Below are 13,767 nucleotides of genomic sequence, written 5' to 3' on the forward strand. Positions count from 1 at the left end.
TTTGTAAAATGCTTGTGTTTAATAAATCATCACTTGCCCCAATTTCCGAACTAATTTTTATTCCAATTTTTCTAACTAATCCTAGGTTACTTTGGTTACAATAATGTAACTGTAATCCCAGCAGGAGCCACGAACATCAAAGTTACAGACAACAGCAGGAACTACCTGGGTAAGTCAACCTCTCATTTACAAGAGTTGAAAGGTTGCGGCAGTAGTGCGCGCCAAACTAGCTGCCGTTTCCCTTGTTCTTTTCTTGACAAATACATGAATAGGATGGGAATAGAGGGATACGGACCCAGAAAGTGTAGAAGATTGTAGTTTAGTCGGGCAGCATGGTCGGCACGGGCTTGGAGGGCCGAAGGGCCTGTTCCTGTGCCTTCCCTTTTGTACTTTTCTTTGTTCTTTGTTCTTTGTACTGAGTTCGCTGATTTCAGGCAGGACTGAGCTGCACTCAACTCCAGTAGGTTAGTTCATGACAAATCAGCCAGGGATCCCACTCTTTTAAAATAAATTTAGAGTGTCCAGTTCATTTTTTTCCAATTAAGGGGCAATTTAGTCTGGCCAATCCACCTACCCTGCACATCTTTAGGTTGTGGGGGTGAAACCCATGCAGACACGGGGAGAATGTGCAAACTCCACACGGACAGTGACCCAGAGCCGGGATCGAACCTGGGACCTCGGTGCCGTGAGGCAGCGGGGCTAACCACTGCGCCACCGTGCTGCCCAGGTAGCTGTCTACCTACCCTGACGGGTGGTGCTGTTGATGGCAATGATCACTCCAGGCTTGTGCACAAACATTGACTCAGCAGTGCTGTCCTGAGGGATGAGCTGCATTGTCGGAAGTGCTAGCTTTTGGATTAGGCGGTGAGCTGTGGTCCCATTTGGCGGAGGTTAAAGGTCCCGTAGGCACTATTTTGAAGAAGAGCGGGGAGCTTTCCCCGGTGCCCTAGTCAAGATTTATCCGTCAATTAAGCCTCAAAACAGATTATTTAGTCTTTATCACATTGCTGTTTGTGGGCACTTGCTGCAAGCAGATTGGTTGCTGCCTTTCCTACATTACAACAGCAACTACACAGAAAATACTTAATTGACTGTATCGCATTTTGAGACACCCAGTGGTGGTAAGCAGCATTACATAAATGTGAGCCTTCTCTTTTGTATTTTTTTTAACCTGACATTTCAAAGTATACCTCAATGGTTCAACTAATTGTAGAGTACATTATATATGAAGCTGCTACCTGATAAATAATTAGCAGTTGGGGGGAAACTCTGATGCAGTGTCCGCCATGGAGGAATAACATACTTGGCTTCCTGTGGTGATTGTCCCTTGAAGGGCAACACAGCAGAGCAAGGGTCACCTGGTCTGGGGGACCAATTGGGACTTAGAGTGTGTAATCACCCCAGGGGGGTGGAGTCCCCCCAGGCAAGAAGCACGTCGGGAATTCGGTGAAGCCATGCGGCTGCTGAACAATACTTAATTAATAAATCCTTTTTTGTGTCAGTTAATGAAGTCGGTGAGAGTGCACCTTGACACTTCCCTTTAATACAAATCGATAATGTCAGCATTAACAAGAGTGAGAGTTCTGGCAATCCTTGGGTTTGAACCCATGTCCTTTATAGTGTAACACTGAGCCACATGAGCTATCAGCCCACCAGCTACAGATTGCGTTCTTTTAGGAAGTAGTAATTAGTGGTTTTGAAATACGTATGATTAATAAGTCAAATTTCTGGCTGCCTAAACAAACGGGCTGTTGTGAATCTATTGCAGGGCTGTCAGTAAAATAAGTGATCGTGCATGGTGAATCCCAGAGTCCAGTGCTGTACTTCCACAGAGGTTCAGCAGATGCTTCTTGGGGGGGGGAAGGTGGGGGCAGAGAGAGAGAGATTTTGGTCATCTGCCCTAATGTGGCTCAGTGTCAAACCTGTGTGATGGTCTTCCAGCAAAGGAGCACCTCAGCGTGTTTTTCCATGTTAATGGCACAACATAAATACAACCTGTTTTTGATACCCATGATTGCATTCACTAGCCCCAAAATTATTTTTGTGTTGAAGAGAAGGTATTTCTCTTTTGATGATGAGATTTGAAAGACCAAGGCCCGAGGTATAGGACACATTCCCAAGGCCCGAGGTATAGGACACATTCCCAAGTCCCATGGTATAGGGCACATTCCCAAGGCCCATGGTATAGGGCACATTCCCAAGGCCCATGGTATAGGGCACATTCCCAAGGCCCATGGTATAGGGCACATTCCCAAGGCCCATGGTATAGGACACACACCCAAGGCCCATGGTATAGGACCACTCCCAAGGCCCATGGTATGGGACACAGTCCCAAGGCTCATGGTATAGGACACATTCCCAAGGCCCATGGTATAGGACTCAGTCCCAAGGCTCATAGTATAGGACACATTCCCAAGGCCTGTGGTATAGGACACAGTCCCAAGGCCCGTGGTATAGGACACAGTCCCAAGGCCCATGGTATAGGACACACTCACAAGGAGCGTGGTATAGGACACACTCACAAGGAGCGTGGTATAGGACACAGTCCCAAGGCCCGTGGTATAGAACACATTCCCAAGGCCCATGGTATAGGACACACTCCCAAGACCCATGGTATAGGACACATTCCCAAGGCCCATGGTATAGGACACACACCCAAGACCCATGGTATAGGACACATTCCCAAGGCCCATGGTATAGGACACATTCCCAAGACCGTGGTATAGGACGCAATCACAAGGTGCATGGTATAGGACACACTCAAGGCCCAAGGCATAGGATACATTCCCAAGTCCGCGGTATAGGACACAGTCCCAAGGCTCATGGTATAGGACACATTCACAAGGCCCATGGTATACAACACGTTCACAAGGCCCATGGTATACAACACGTTCATAGGGCCCATGGTATAGGACACAGTCCCAAGGCTCATGGTATAGGACACACAAACAAGGCCCATGGTATAGGACACACCTACAAGGCCCATGGTATAGGACACAGTCCCAAGGCTCATGGTATAGGACACACTCACAAGGCCCATGGTATACGACACACTCATAGGGACCATGGTATAGGACACACTCAAGGCCCTTGGTATAGGACACACTCAAGGCCCTTGGTATAGGACACACTCAAGGCCCTTGGTATAGGACACACTCAAGGCCCTTGGTATAGGACACACTCAAGGCCCTTGGTATAGGACACACTCACAAGGACTGTGGTATAGGACACACTCACAAGGCCGATGGTATAAGATACATACCCAAGGCCCATGGTATAGGACATAGTCCCAAGGCCCTTGGTATAGGACACACTCACAAGGCCCCTGGTATAGGATACATACCAAAGGCCCATGGTATAGGACACAGTCCCAAGGCCCATGGTATAGGACACACTCATAATAACCATGGTATTGGACACACACCCAAGGCCTATGGTATAGGAAACATTCACAAGGCCTGTGGCATAGAACACACGTCCAAGACCCATGGTGTGGGATAAACTCACAAGGCCCATGGTATAGGACACACACACAAGGCCCATGGTATAGGACACACTCACAAGGCCCATGGTATAGGACACACTCACAAGGCCCATGGTATAGGACACACTAACAAGGCCCATGGTATAGGACACACTAACAAGGCCCATGGTATAGGATACTCACAAGGCTCATGGTATAGGACGCACTCACAAGGCCCACGGTATAGGACACACTTACAAGGCCCATGGTATAGGACACACTCCCCAATTTGCGAAGAGAACAGATGAAATAATTCATAAATGTAGACAATAAATTTATGTTTTTCTTAACTGACGTTTGAAGATTTTTGAAGGATGGAAAGGTTGAGGAAGGTAAGGAGTTCCACAGCTTTGAGATCATGGTTCAAGTCGGAGGCCTTTGTGATGATTTTTAGTTGTATTGGAGCCAAGTATTCAAAGGGAGCACTTGTGATGTAGTGGGTAATGACTGCCTCGAAATCAGAAGCCCCAGGCTCAAGTCGCCAGGATTTGATGGCCAGGAAAGATGTACGTGTTCTTAACTTGGCCAAACAGGTTGACTATCAACCTACAAATACTTCCAACACAAAGACAGGCTTGAAGACTGGGACAGAGCCCTGCCTAGCCATGTGATGGAGCCTCTGCCATCACTATCCATAGCCGACTACAGCACTGCATGTTGTCACAGCAACCTGGAGCCCCTGCGCGAACTGTACACACCGACAAATATTCAAAGCTATTTTAAGGCTGGCGGTCCTAAAGCCTTTGAAGTTCAGTTATACGGTCGGCAAAAGTTGATTTGACGAATTTGCAACCTGGAGTTCCCAGGTGGGAATGAGTCAGAGCGAGGAAGTCTCTGCTTTGACGTCCATGGATGCCGTTGGCCACTGGACATATTCTGGATCATGCGATTAGTTGAATTAAGTTTTCAGATGACTCCCTGGCCTCTCTGGCTGATTAATCACAGAAGTCGGCGCGGGTTCCACAATCCGTCTCGTACTCTGCTGCCCTCAAGTAAACAATCCTACTAAGCATTTGTGGAACGCGATAAAAGTTGTTTATTTTTACTATTGGTCTCTGGTCCCTGTGCCTCCTGGGCATTCTCAGCAGCTCCGATCTCGATTTCAAAAACTGTCCTGGCAAAGCTTCCTGTATGTTACTTATCTAAAAAACACTGCAAAATAAACAAAGCAGCTACAGATGGTGCAAGCGAGGGTGCTGGGAGTGGGGGGAGAGGTTGGTGGGTCAGTGGGGGTGACGGGATACGCTGCCTGTGAAGTGGATGATGTGAGTGGGAGTGTTGACAGGTTATGCTGCTTGTGGATTAATGTGTTAGGCCCACATTGTCCCCTGTCCCCTTCAGAACTATCTCACCCATCAAACATCTTCCAACAAAGGAAGTCTTCTCTTTCAACAGTTAATTCAACCTCCTGGGTCTGTATCATCCTCAACCAACGAAGGTGTCCTATGTCATAGGAGTACTGACGATGGGAGTTATGTTATCCCTAAGATTACATCATTGGCCCATGAAAGGGTGGGTACACACGTATGCTGCTAATTCCAAAGGAGGGGTGGTCTTTGCCCAGCCATGATGGGCAGTCATTTCCTCAGTGCCATGCCAAGCGGCTTAGGGGACCGTGCTCTTCCAAACTTTCCGATCATGACAACAATGGAAGAGCTCGTTGTTGGAGTTCTGGTTAAACCAGTCTTTAATGGTGTTGAGCTGCTTTCTGCTCTTCGACCATGAATCCTGCTGAGGCACTCCAACGCCTCTGCACAGATAACGGGCGGGAATGGTTGCACAATGGGGGTGATAGTCTTGCATTGGCCCCATTAGAAAAGGGTCCTCCTGTCTGCTTCAGGCGATAATTAATTGTTAATAATTAAATTGGGTGCCAAGACATAAATAGGACCCCGTTCTCCATTTTAGACAATAAAAAGACGGAGTGTGATCAGGCTACAATCTGTCCCATGGAGAGCGAAAACAAAAGAGTCCACCAAGTACAGGTGATGAATTCAGATTAAGCTCACAAGTAATTGAACAGCAGCGACCCGAGAACAAAACATTCCCGTTGCAACATGTCAGCATTATTGAGCATTTCCAGAGCCCTCTGATTCGGAAAGTGTTGATTATGGTGTTCAGCCACATGGTTCTGAAATCCTGGATCCCCAGTGGGGAGTGAGAAAATACCGACAATCCCAAAACATGAGGTTATATTTCCTCAAAGTTGCCTCGTTAAATTGTCAGGTGGCGCGTGTAGTCTTTATCGATTAGTTCTTCAGCCAAGAGTTCTTCAGCCAAGAGATTAATTCCACGCTCCCAGTGTTCCACATCAAGGGCTTCTCGGAGTTATTACCTGGTACAAGTCCATACCTGGCAGGCCGAGAGAGCAAAATAAGATGGTAAAAGCATTTGGCATGCCCTTGACACCGGAGTTTGCAGTTTTAATGGCTTTGCTGCGACTTTAATGCATTTTCTAATGATTTAAGTACAAATACAGTTGGAAAAGAATACTTGTGGCATTGGTCCGCAAACTGCAAATGTCCGATTTCTTGGAGGAGAATGACCATCGGTAAACGTGAGATCATTGGGAGGATCTACCTGGAAGCATGTGTAGATACATCTTGTGGCACAAAACACTGTCTGCTGGGACAGGCCTTCAGCTACAACATTGGAGAATAGGCTGAGAAATCCAATGGAACGTCCATGTCCTGCCTGACATTTCCATGTCGGGCTCCCTTGGGTGATGAGTTTCATCCATGCAATCTGAAATGGAGGGAAGTATTTGTGTTGAAGGAGGTCAGAACCATAGGCTAGCCCCGCCTTGGTCAAGTGTACCACCCAATTGGGCAAAGACATGATGTTGGCGAATCCTGTGGAAATGGCACCAGCTTGGCTCATTCACCCATCAATTATACAATCAGGGGAAACAGTCCCTTGAGGGAGAACCTGTTCAATGTGTGTTAGGAAACTGTGATCCATCTCCCAACTGAAATATCATTTGAGGTACCAAGGTTTTTAGAACTGAGCATTAATTCTTTTGGACATTAATTTCCATTTTGGCATAATCTCCATCAGCTGAATTCTGCCAACTGTTGAGAAAAGCTTTGCACCAAATAAATGTCTCGTCATCCAACCTCAGATGACCTCCCACCTCGATTGGCATTTCTCCATTTCCCGCACCAGACAACCTGTGCCCTTTTCAGAGAAGAGATGGCAATTGTGTGCCACGTTATCCATGGCTTTGTGCCGTGATTTAGTAAGCAGAGGAGATTATCATCCCATCAAACTGCTCTTCACTGATGTCCGTGACCTAGACGTGTCCAGCCTATTTGCCCCTTTAGCATCCAAAGATGTGCAGGTTAGATGGGGCAGCACGGTAGCACAAGTGGATAGCACTGTGGCTTCACAGCACCAGGGTCCCAGGTTCGATTCCCGGCTGGGTCACTGTCTGTGCGGAGTCTGCACGTTCTCCCAGTGTCTGCGTGGGTTTCCTCCGGGTGCTCCGGTTTCCTCCCACAGTCCAAAGACGTGCAGGTTAGGTGGATTGGCCATGATAAATTGCCCTGAGTGACCAAAAAGGTTAGGCGGGGTTATTGGGTTGCGGGGATGGGGCCGGGTGGGGGTGCTCTTTCAGAGAGTCAGTGTAGACTTGATGGGCTGAATGGCCTCCTTCTGCACTGTAGTGATTCTATTCCATTGCCCCATCCCATGGTGTAGGAGATCAGTGGTCAATATGTAGTCCCACAACTATGGATAATTCTATTTTTGATTGCATTGATTATGAGCAATTACATTTTTCGTTGCAACGCTTCTGTTTTCTCTCTGCAGCCTTAATAAGTGGCAAAAATCACTACGTGATTAATGGGAACTGGGTTATAGACTGGCCCGGGGAATTTGATGTCGCTGGTACCAAAGTGCTCTACAAGCGTTCTGCTGGCAACCATGAGACTATTGAAGCGGCAGGACCGACCGCAGAGGATCTCCGTGTGATGGTACAAATCTTTATGTAAAATGTGTGGCGATTATTTCTCACGGAAAGTGATTTGTTACACGTCGGTCACTATTTGCGCAATTACTACCGGTGGGACTTTAGCAGCCGTGATGGTAACACCCCAAAAACTTGCGACAGGCTCTTCCGAGCCCGAAAAGCCCTGATGCGGTGTCCCTATACAGCCAATCAAACTCCGCTTGGGATGCTTTGCTCAACTCACAAGAACATCTAAATTCATCCTCTGCTGCCTTCGGCGATTTAAGAACAAAGAACAAAGAAAAGTACAGCACAGGAACAGGCCCTTCGGCCCTCCACGCCCGTGCCCATCATGATGCCCTAACTAAACAAAACCTTCTGCCCTTACTCGGTCCGTATCCCTCTATTTCCTCCATATTCGTGTATCCATCCAGATGCCTCTTAAATGTTGCTAATGTGCCTGCTTCCACCACATCTGGCAGCGCGTTCCAGGCACCCACCACTCTCTGCGACAAAAACCTACGCTTAAACTTTCCCCCACTCCCCATGAACCTGTGCCCCCTTATTGACACTTCCACCCTTGGAAAAAGTCTTGGGCTGTCCCCCCCCCCCCCTGTCTATGCCTCTCATTATTTTGTAGACCTCGATCAGGTCTCCCCTCAGCCTCCATCTGAAAACAATCCTAGTTTATTCAACCTCTCCTCAGAGCCAACACCCTGGAGACCAGGCAACATCCTGGTGAACCTTCTTTGCACTCTCTCCAAAGCTCCCACGTCCTTCTGACAATGCGGTGACCAGAACTGCACGCAATACTCCACATGCGGCCTAACCAAGGCTTTATACAGCTGCAACATGATTTCCCAACTCCTGTACTCAATGCCCCGGCTGATGAATGCAAACAGGCCATGTGCCTTCTTAATCACCTTGGCCACCTTACCATCAGAAATAATTGCTGACATGACATTTTTACCTCAAGTTGATTTTCTCACAATTCAAAGATTTAGAAAGAACCCAATGCTAGTTCAGAAAAGACAGAAAGCTGCTGAAACAAATGTCATCTGCTGAGCCAAATTTATCATTAACTTCATAAATAGTTTCTAGGAACATAGAATCCTTCTGTTAATTATTTATAACAAAACCATCGACACCTGTGTAAGAATGTATACATGACCTTATTCTAAATACGGAAGAAATTAAATATTTTCTTGTCAGGTTTGTCAGCTTGCAGGTTCCTTGTCTTTTCGAATCATAGAACGAGGCCATTTGCCCATTGTGCTTCTGCTGGTTTTCTTGAAAGTGGCATCGAATCAAGTATTTCCCCCAGGCCCCGCCAATTTTCAAGTTTAAAAAGAATTCTTTCACGGGGGTGGGCATCGCCAGCAAGGCCAGCATTTGTTGTTATCCCTCTTTTCCCTCGAGAATGTGGCGGTGGGACTCTGCACTCTAGGAGGTGTAGGTACACCCACAGTGCTGTTAGGGAGGGAGTGCCAGGACTTTGTCCCGGCGACAGTAAAGGAACGGCGATATAGATCCGGGTCTGGGTGGTGTGAGTCCTGGAGGGGAACTTGCACACATTTAGAATCATAGAATTTACAGTGCAGAAGGAAGGCCATTCGGCCCATCGAGTCTGCACCAGCTTTTTGAAAGAGCACCCTAACCAAGCCCACACCTCCACCATATCCTCATAACCCAGTAATCCCGACCCAACACTAAAAGACAATTTTGGACACTAAGGGCAATTTAGCATGGCCAATCCACCTAACCTGCACATCTTTGGACTGTGGGAGGAAACCGGAGCACCCGGAGGAAACCCACGCAAACACGGGGAGGACGTGCAGACTCCGCACAGTGACCCAAGCCGGGAATCGAACCTGGGACCCTGGAGCTGTGAAGCAATTGTGCTAACCACTATGCTACCGTGCTGCCCGATTTAATTCCTTTTACGGAAGTTACTGTTGAATCCCATTGCACCATCTTTTCAGGCAATGCATTCAGATCAAGCCCTCTGAATCCTTTGATCTATTAGCTGAGACATAGAATATAACAGCAGGGAGGTTATGCTCGAACTGTCTAAACATTGGCGAGGCCACAAGTTGAGTACTGTGCGCAGTTCTGGTCAATTCATCACACAAAGGATGTAATTGAGTTAGAAAGGGTACAGAGGAGATGTATGAGGATATTGCCAGGACTGGAAAATTGCAGCTGTGAAGAAAGATTGAATAGTCTGGGGATGTTCTCCGTGGATTGGAGGAGGCTGAGGGGAGATTTGATCGAGATGTACAAAACTGTGAGGGGCCTGGGTACAGTAGATGGGGAGAGCCTATTTACTTGAGCAGAGAGATCAGTGACTCCGGGGGTAGAGATTTACAGTGATTGGTAAAAGAGATAGAGGGGAGGCGAGTGTCATAACTCCCATGAAGACCACGGTGAAACTATTATTGATCTCCCCGTGTGACTCATGGAGTGGAGCTCCCCAGATAGAGAGCGGGGAGTGGAGGCCATCTGCCTGGGGCTCGTTATGTTCTGATATAAAAGTTGGCCCAAAGCAGGGACGAGACAGATTAGTCCTCCCAGGAAGGATTGTACTGGGAGTGAGATGCTGCTTCGCACCTCTGTATATAGTTAAAATAATTTAACCTCCAATCTTCGCTTGCTTCCTCAAGTTACTAAACTGGCGACGAGCATTACAAGAAACTCCGGACTTGCTCACAGAACCGCCTGACTGCCGGGAGTTTCTGCTTGGGACCTAACATTGTAACGATTTAACATACCATTATTTAAAGTTGATGCTTCGCTATACCAAGGCACGATTGGCAACCGACACTGCGGATCCTTTGAAAATCGTGGAGACCACCGTGACTCCGGTAATGCATTGGCAGCAGTCGGTTCGACTCCCGTTGGTTGTAGTCAGAGACCAGAATCAAATTTGTTGGGGTGCGACTGGTTATGGGTCCTTCGTTTCGAATGGTGACAGGTCTTTCGGATGGGCACCGGCAGCCTATATGACTTGCTGGGTAAATACCCCAAAGTGTTCCAGGAAGGTCTGGGTAAAGGCGGCCAAAGCCCATATCTACGTGGATCCTGAGGCTCAACCTCGATATTTCAAGGCGAGACCTAATGCTTTGTTGATGGAGGTCGACGCAGAACTTCAGTGCCTGCAAAAGCAATGGGTAATGCGGCAAGTGCAGTTTGAGGAGTGGGCCGCGTCTGTGGTGCCAGTAATGAAGCCCGAAAAGACTGTCGTCTTTGCGGCGATTTCAAAGTCATTGTGAACAGGGCCACGTGTTTTGACCAATACCCGATGCCCTGTGTAGAAGATTTATACACCAGATTGGCTGGAGTCATGTGTAACTGCAACCCAGAGTCCAGAGAGTTTGTCACCATTAATAATCATCGGGGATTGTTTGATACACCCGTGTCCCGTTTGGGGTTTCATTGGCCCTGGAGATCTTTCAGTTTGTGATGGGCCTCCCGAAGGTGGCTGTCTACTTGGACAACGTATTCATTACGTAATCTACAGAAAAGGAACATATGGATGACCTTCAGGAAGTGCTCCGGCAGTTTTTCAATGTCGCCGCCCGGCTGAAGAGGAACAAATGTGTGTTCCACGCTAAAGCGGTGACCTATCTCAGGGTGGGCAGGGGTGGTCTACGCCCAGTGGAGGATATGGTTTGCGCAAGAAAAGGAGCCCCGACCTCGAAGAACCCCATGAAGCTCCTGTCGGTTTTGGGCCTTGTCAACTACTGCGGAAAGCTCGTTGCCAGTTTGGCCGCTCCGTTGGCTCTGCTCCATGTGCTATTGCAGAAGGACCAGGAATGGCGCTGGGGCGCTTCACGGGACAAAGCATTTGGTGCTGTTAAAAAAATGTTTGTCTTCCACACAGCTTCTTCCACATTATGGTCCGGCTAGGCCTCTAATATGGACTTGCGTTGCTTCCCCCTACAATATATAGGGTTGCATCGCAACCTATTGTGTTTGCTTCGAGGACTCTGGTGGATGCAGAGCGACGTTACGCTCAGATAGAGGAGGATGGTTTAGCAGTAATTTTCGCAATAAAGAAATTCCATCAGTACGTTTAGGGGAAACATTTTGTCATTATAACTGACTCCAAACCGCTGCTCGGCCTTCCCCGGGAGGATAAGGGAATCCCATAGTGTGCATCAGCTCGGATCCAGCGTTTGATGCTCCTGCTCGCAGCGTACAAATTGTCCTTCCGACACTGCCCAGGAATGCGGATTGCCCACACCGATGCCCTCAGCTGTCCGCCGCTGGCCGTGCGCGCCCCATCCCCACCCGTGGCGGATGAGGTAATTGCGGTCCTGAATTTCATGGATACCTTGCTGGTGACGGCTTCTCAGGTAGGGGCGTGGTCACTGCAGGACACGGGATTGGTGAAGCTTCCTCTCATGCTGTTGAGTGGCGGGAAGAAGGAGGCCGTTCTGGTGACCCTCCGGCCTTTCACCGAGAAATTTGCTGAGCTCAGTATGGAAGATGGCGTCGTATTGTGGGGCGCATGGGTGAGGCGCATGGGTGGTCACCCCCCCCCCCCCCCCCCCCCCCCCCCCTGCTGCAGAACCTTCACAGTGGCCACCTGGTTGCCTCTAAAATGTAAATGTTGGCCCGCAGTTATGTCTGGTGGCCCGGCATCAATGGGGGCAACGAGAGGGTCACCCGCAGTTGCTTGGCAATCCAGGAACAGCGGAAACTCTCACCGGCAGACTCGTGACATCTGTGGGGATGGCCAGGACGTCCATGGGTCCGTCTCCACGTGGACTTTGCGGGACCGTTACTGGGTTCTACGTTCCTCATGGTTGTGGATGCCCATTCGAAGTGGCTGGAGGTGTGCAAGGTGGCCTCCACAACGTCCAGGGCCACGGTAGAGAAGCTCCAGGGAATTGTCAGCACAACGGTGATGGATAATGGGTCGCCATTCACCAGTGAGGGATTTTCCGGCACGGTCGGACCGCTCCGTACCATTCCTCCTCCAATGGTTTAGCAAAACGGGTGGTCCAGACCTTCAGGAGGAGTTTGAAGAAGCAATCCGCGGGATCTATGGATATCCGGCTGGTGAGGTTCCTTTTTAATTATGGCACAACGCCCCATGTGACAACGGGAGTGGCCCCTGCAGAGCTCCTGATGGGCCTCAGACACGGAACCCGGCTGAGTCTCACGTTTCCGAGTCTTGGCGACAATGTAGAGGCACAACAGGAAACTCAGAAATGAGACCACGACTTGAGGGCGCCAGGGCGAACATTTCACACTGGGGATGCTGTCGACGCCTGCAATTCTGGGGATGGAGCGCTGCGGCTCCCAGATGTCGTACTAGAACAAACGGGTCCGTTATCCTATAAGGTGCGTGTTCTGGGAAAGGTCGGGCTAGAGCATTTGGACCACCTGATGAAGCGGGAACCCGTACGTCTCGACAACCGACCGGCAGCATTGGTGTCTCCGCCGCATCAGGAACCACCCCTCCGCCCGGGGACCCAGCCCCACGGGTCGCATCGCCCAACCCCAGCAGGAGGAGGGAGATTCGGAATCTGATATGGAGGCAGAAGGACCAGCGGATGACAGCTTGTCGCGACTGAAGCCCAAACAGTCCCTCTTCAGCGGTCAGCCAGGAAGGAGTGATCAGCGAACCGTTACACTCCACCCGACCCTGAACCGCCTCAGGCAGGGGCACAGCCATGGACAAAGCGGAGCAGAAGGCCCCCCCAGCTATTGCCGGCAGATGGGGGATTTTCAGGCTTTTGGGGGAGGGGTGTGGCATAACCTCCACGATGACCACAGGGAATCCATTATTGACCTTTCCACGGGACTCATGGAGCACAAGCAGAGGCTGATTATGTATCGATAAAAGCTGCCCAAAGCAGGGCCTAGACAGATTAGTCCTCCCAGCAAGGATTGTACTGGGAGCGGGATGTTCTTCACACAGACCCCTGTATATAGTTAAAATAAATGAATGTTCAATCTTCGTTTGCTTCCTCAAGTTACTAAAGTGAGGAAAAAGTGTTTTCACCCCAGGGGATTGTAGCAGTTTTCAACTCCCTGCCTGAAAGGGTGGTCGAGGCAGAACTCCAACTCAATTAAAATGTGTTTGCATCTGCACCCGAGCTGCTGTAACCTGCAGGACTCTGGAACAAATGGAATGTGGGATTCGGCAGGGTGGCTCATTCTACAGTCGGTGTACACACGATGCACCAAATGGCCTCTTTCTGTGCTGTATACCTTCCAAGGTTCTTGACTCTTTTGCTGATTATTTTAAACATGCAACTCTCCTGCCAGTGAACCAGTCCAA

The 13,767-nt window shown here is 49.1% G+C and overlaps 1 protein-coding gene across 2 annotated transcripts in view; it reads left to right on the forward strand.

Moving 5' to 3' along the window:
* Positions 1–13,767, forward strand: part of LOC140394929 (ADAMTS-like protein 5) — a 235,106-nt gene that overhangs the window by 208,422 nt on the left and 12,917 nt on the right. For both annotated transcript variants that reach the window (XM_072482128.1, XM_072482127.1), the window contains exons 8-9: positions 86–169; positions 7,334–7,497. In XM_072482128.1, coding sequence (XP_072338229.1) covers positions 86–169; positions 7,334–7,497 — 248 coding nt within the window. The remainder of the gene's footprint in view (positions 1–85; positions 170–7,333; positions 7,498–13,767) is intronic.

The sequence above is a fragment of the Scyliorhinus torazame genome, chromosome 18 (genome assembly GCF_047496885.1).
Source record: "Scyliorhinus torazame isolate Kashiwa2021f chromosome 18, sScyTor2.1, whole genome shotgun sequence".
Classification (NCBI taxonomy): domain Eukaryota; kingdom Metazoa; phylum Chordata; class Chondrichthyes; order Carcharhiniformes; family Scyliorhinidae; genus Scyliorhinus; species Scyliorhinus torazame.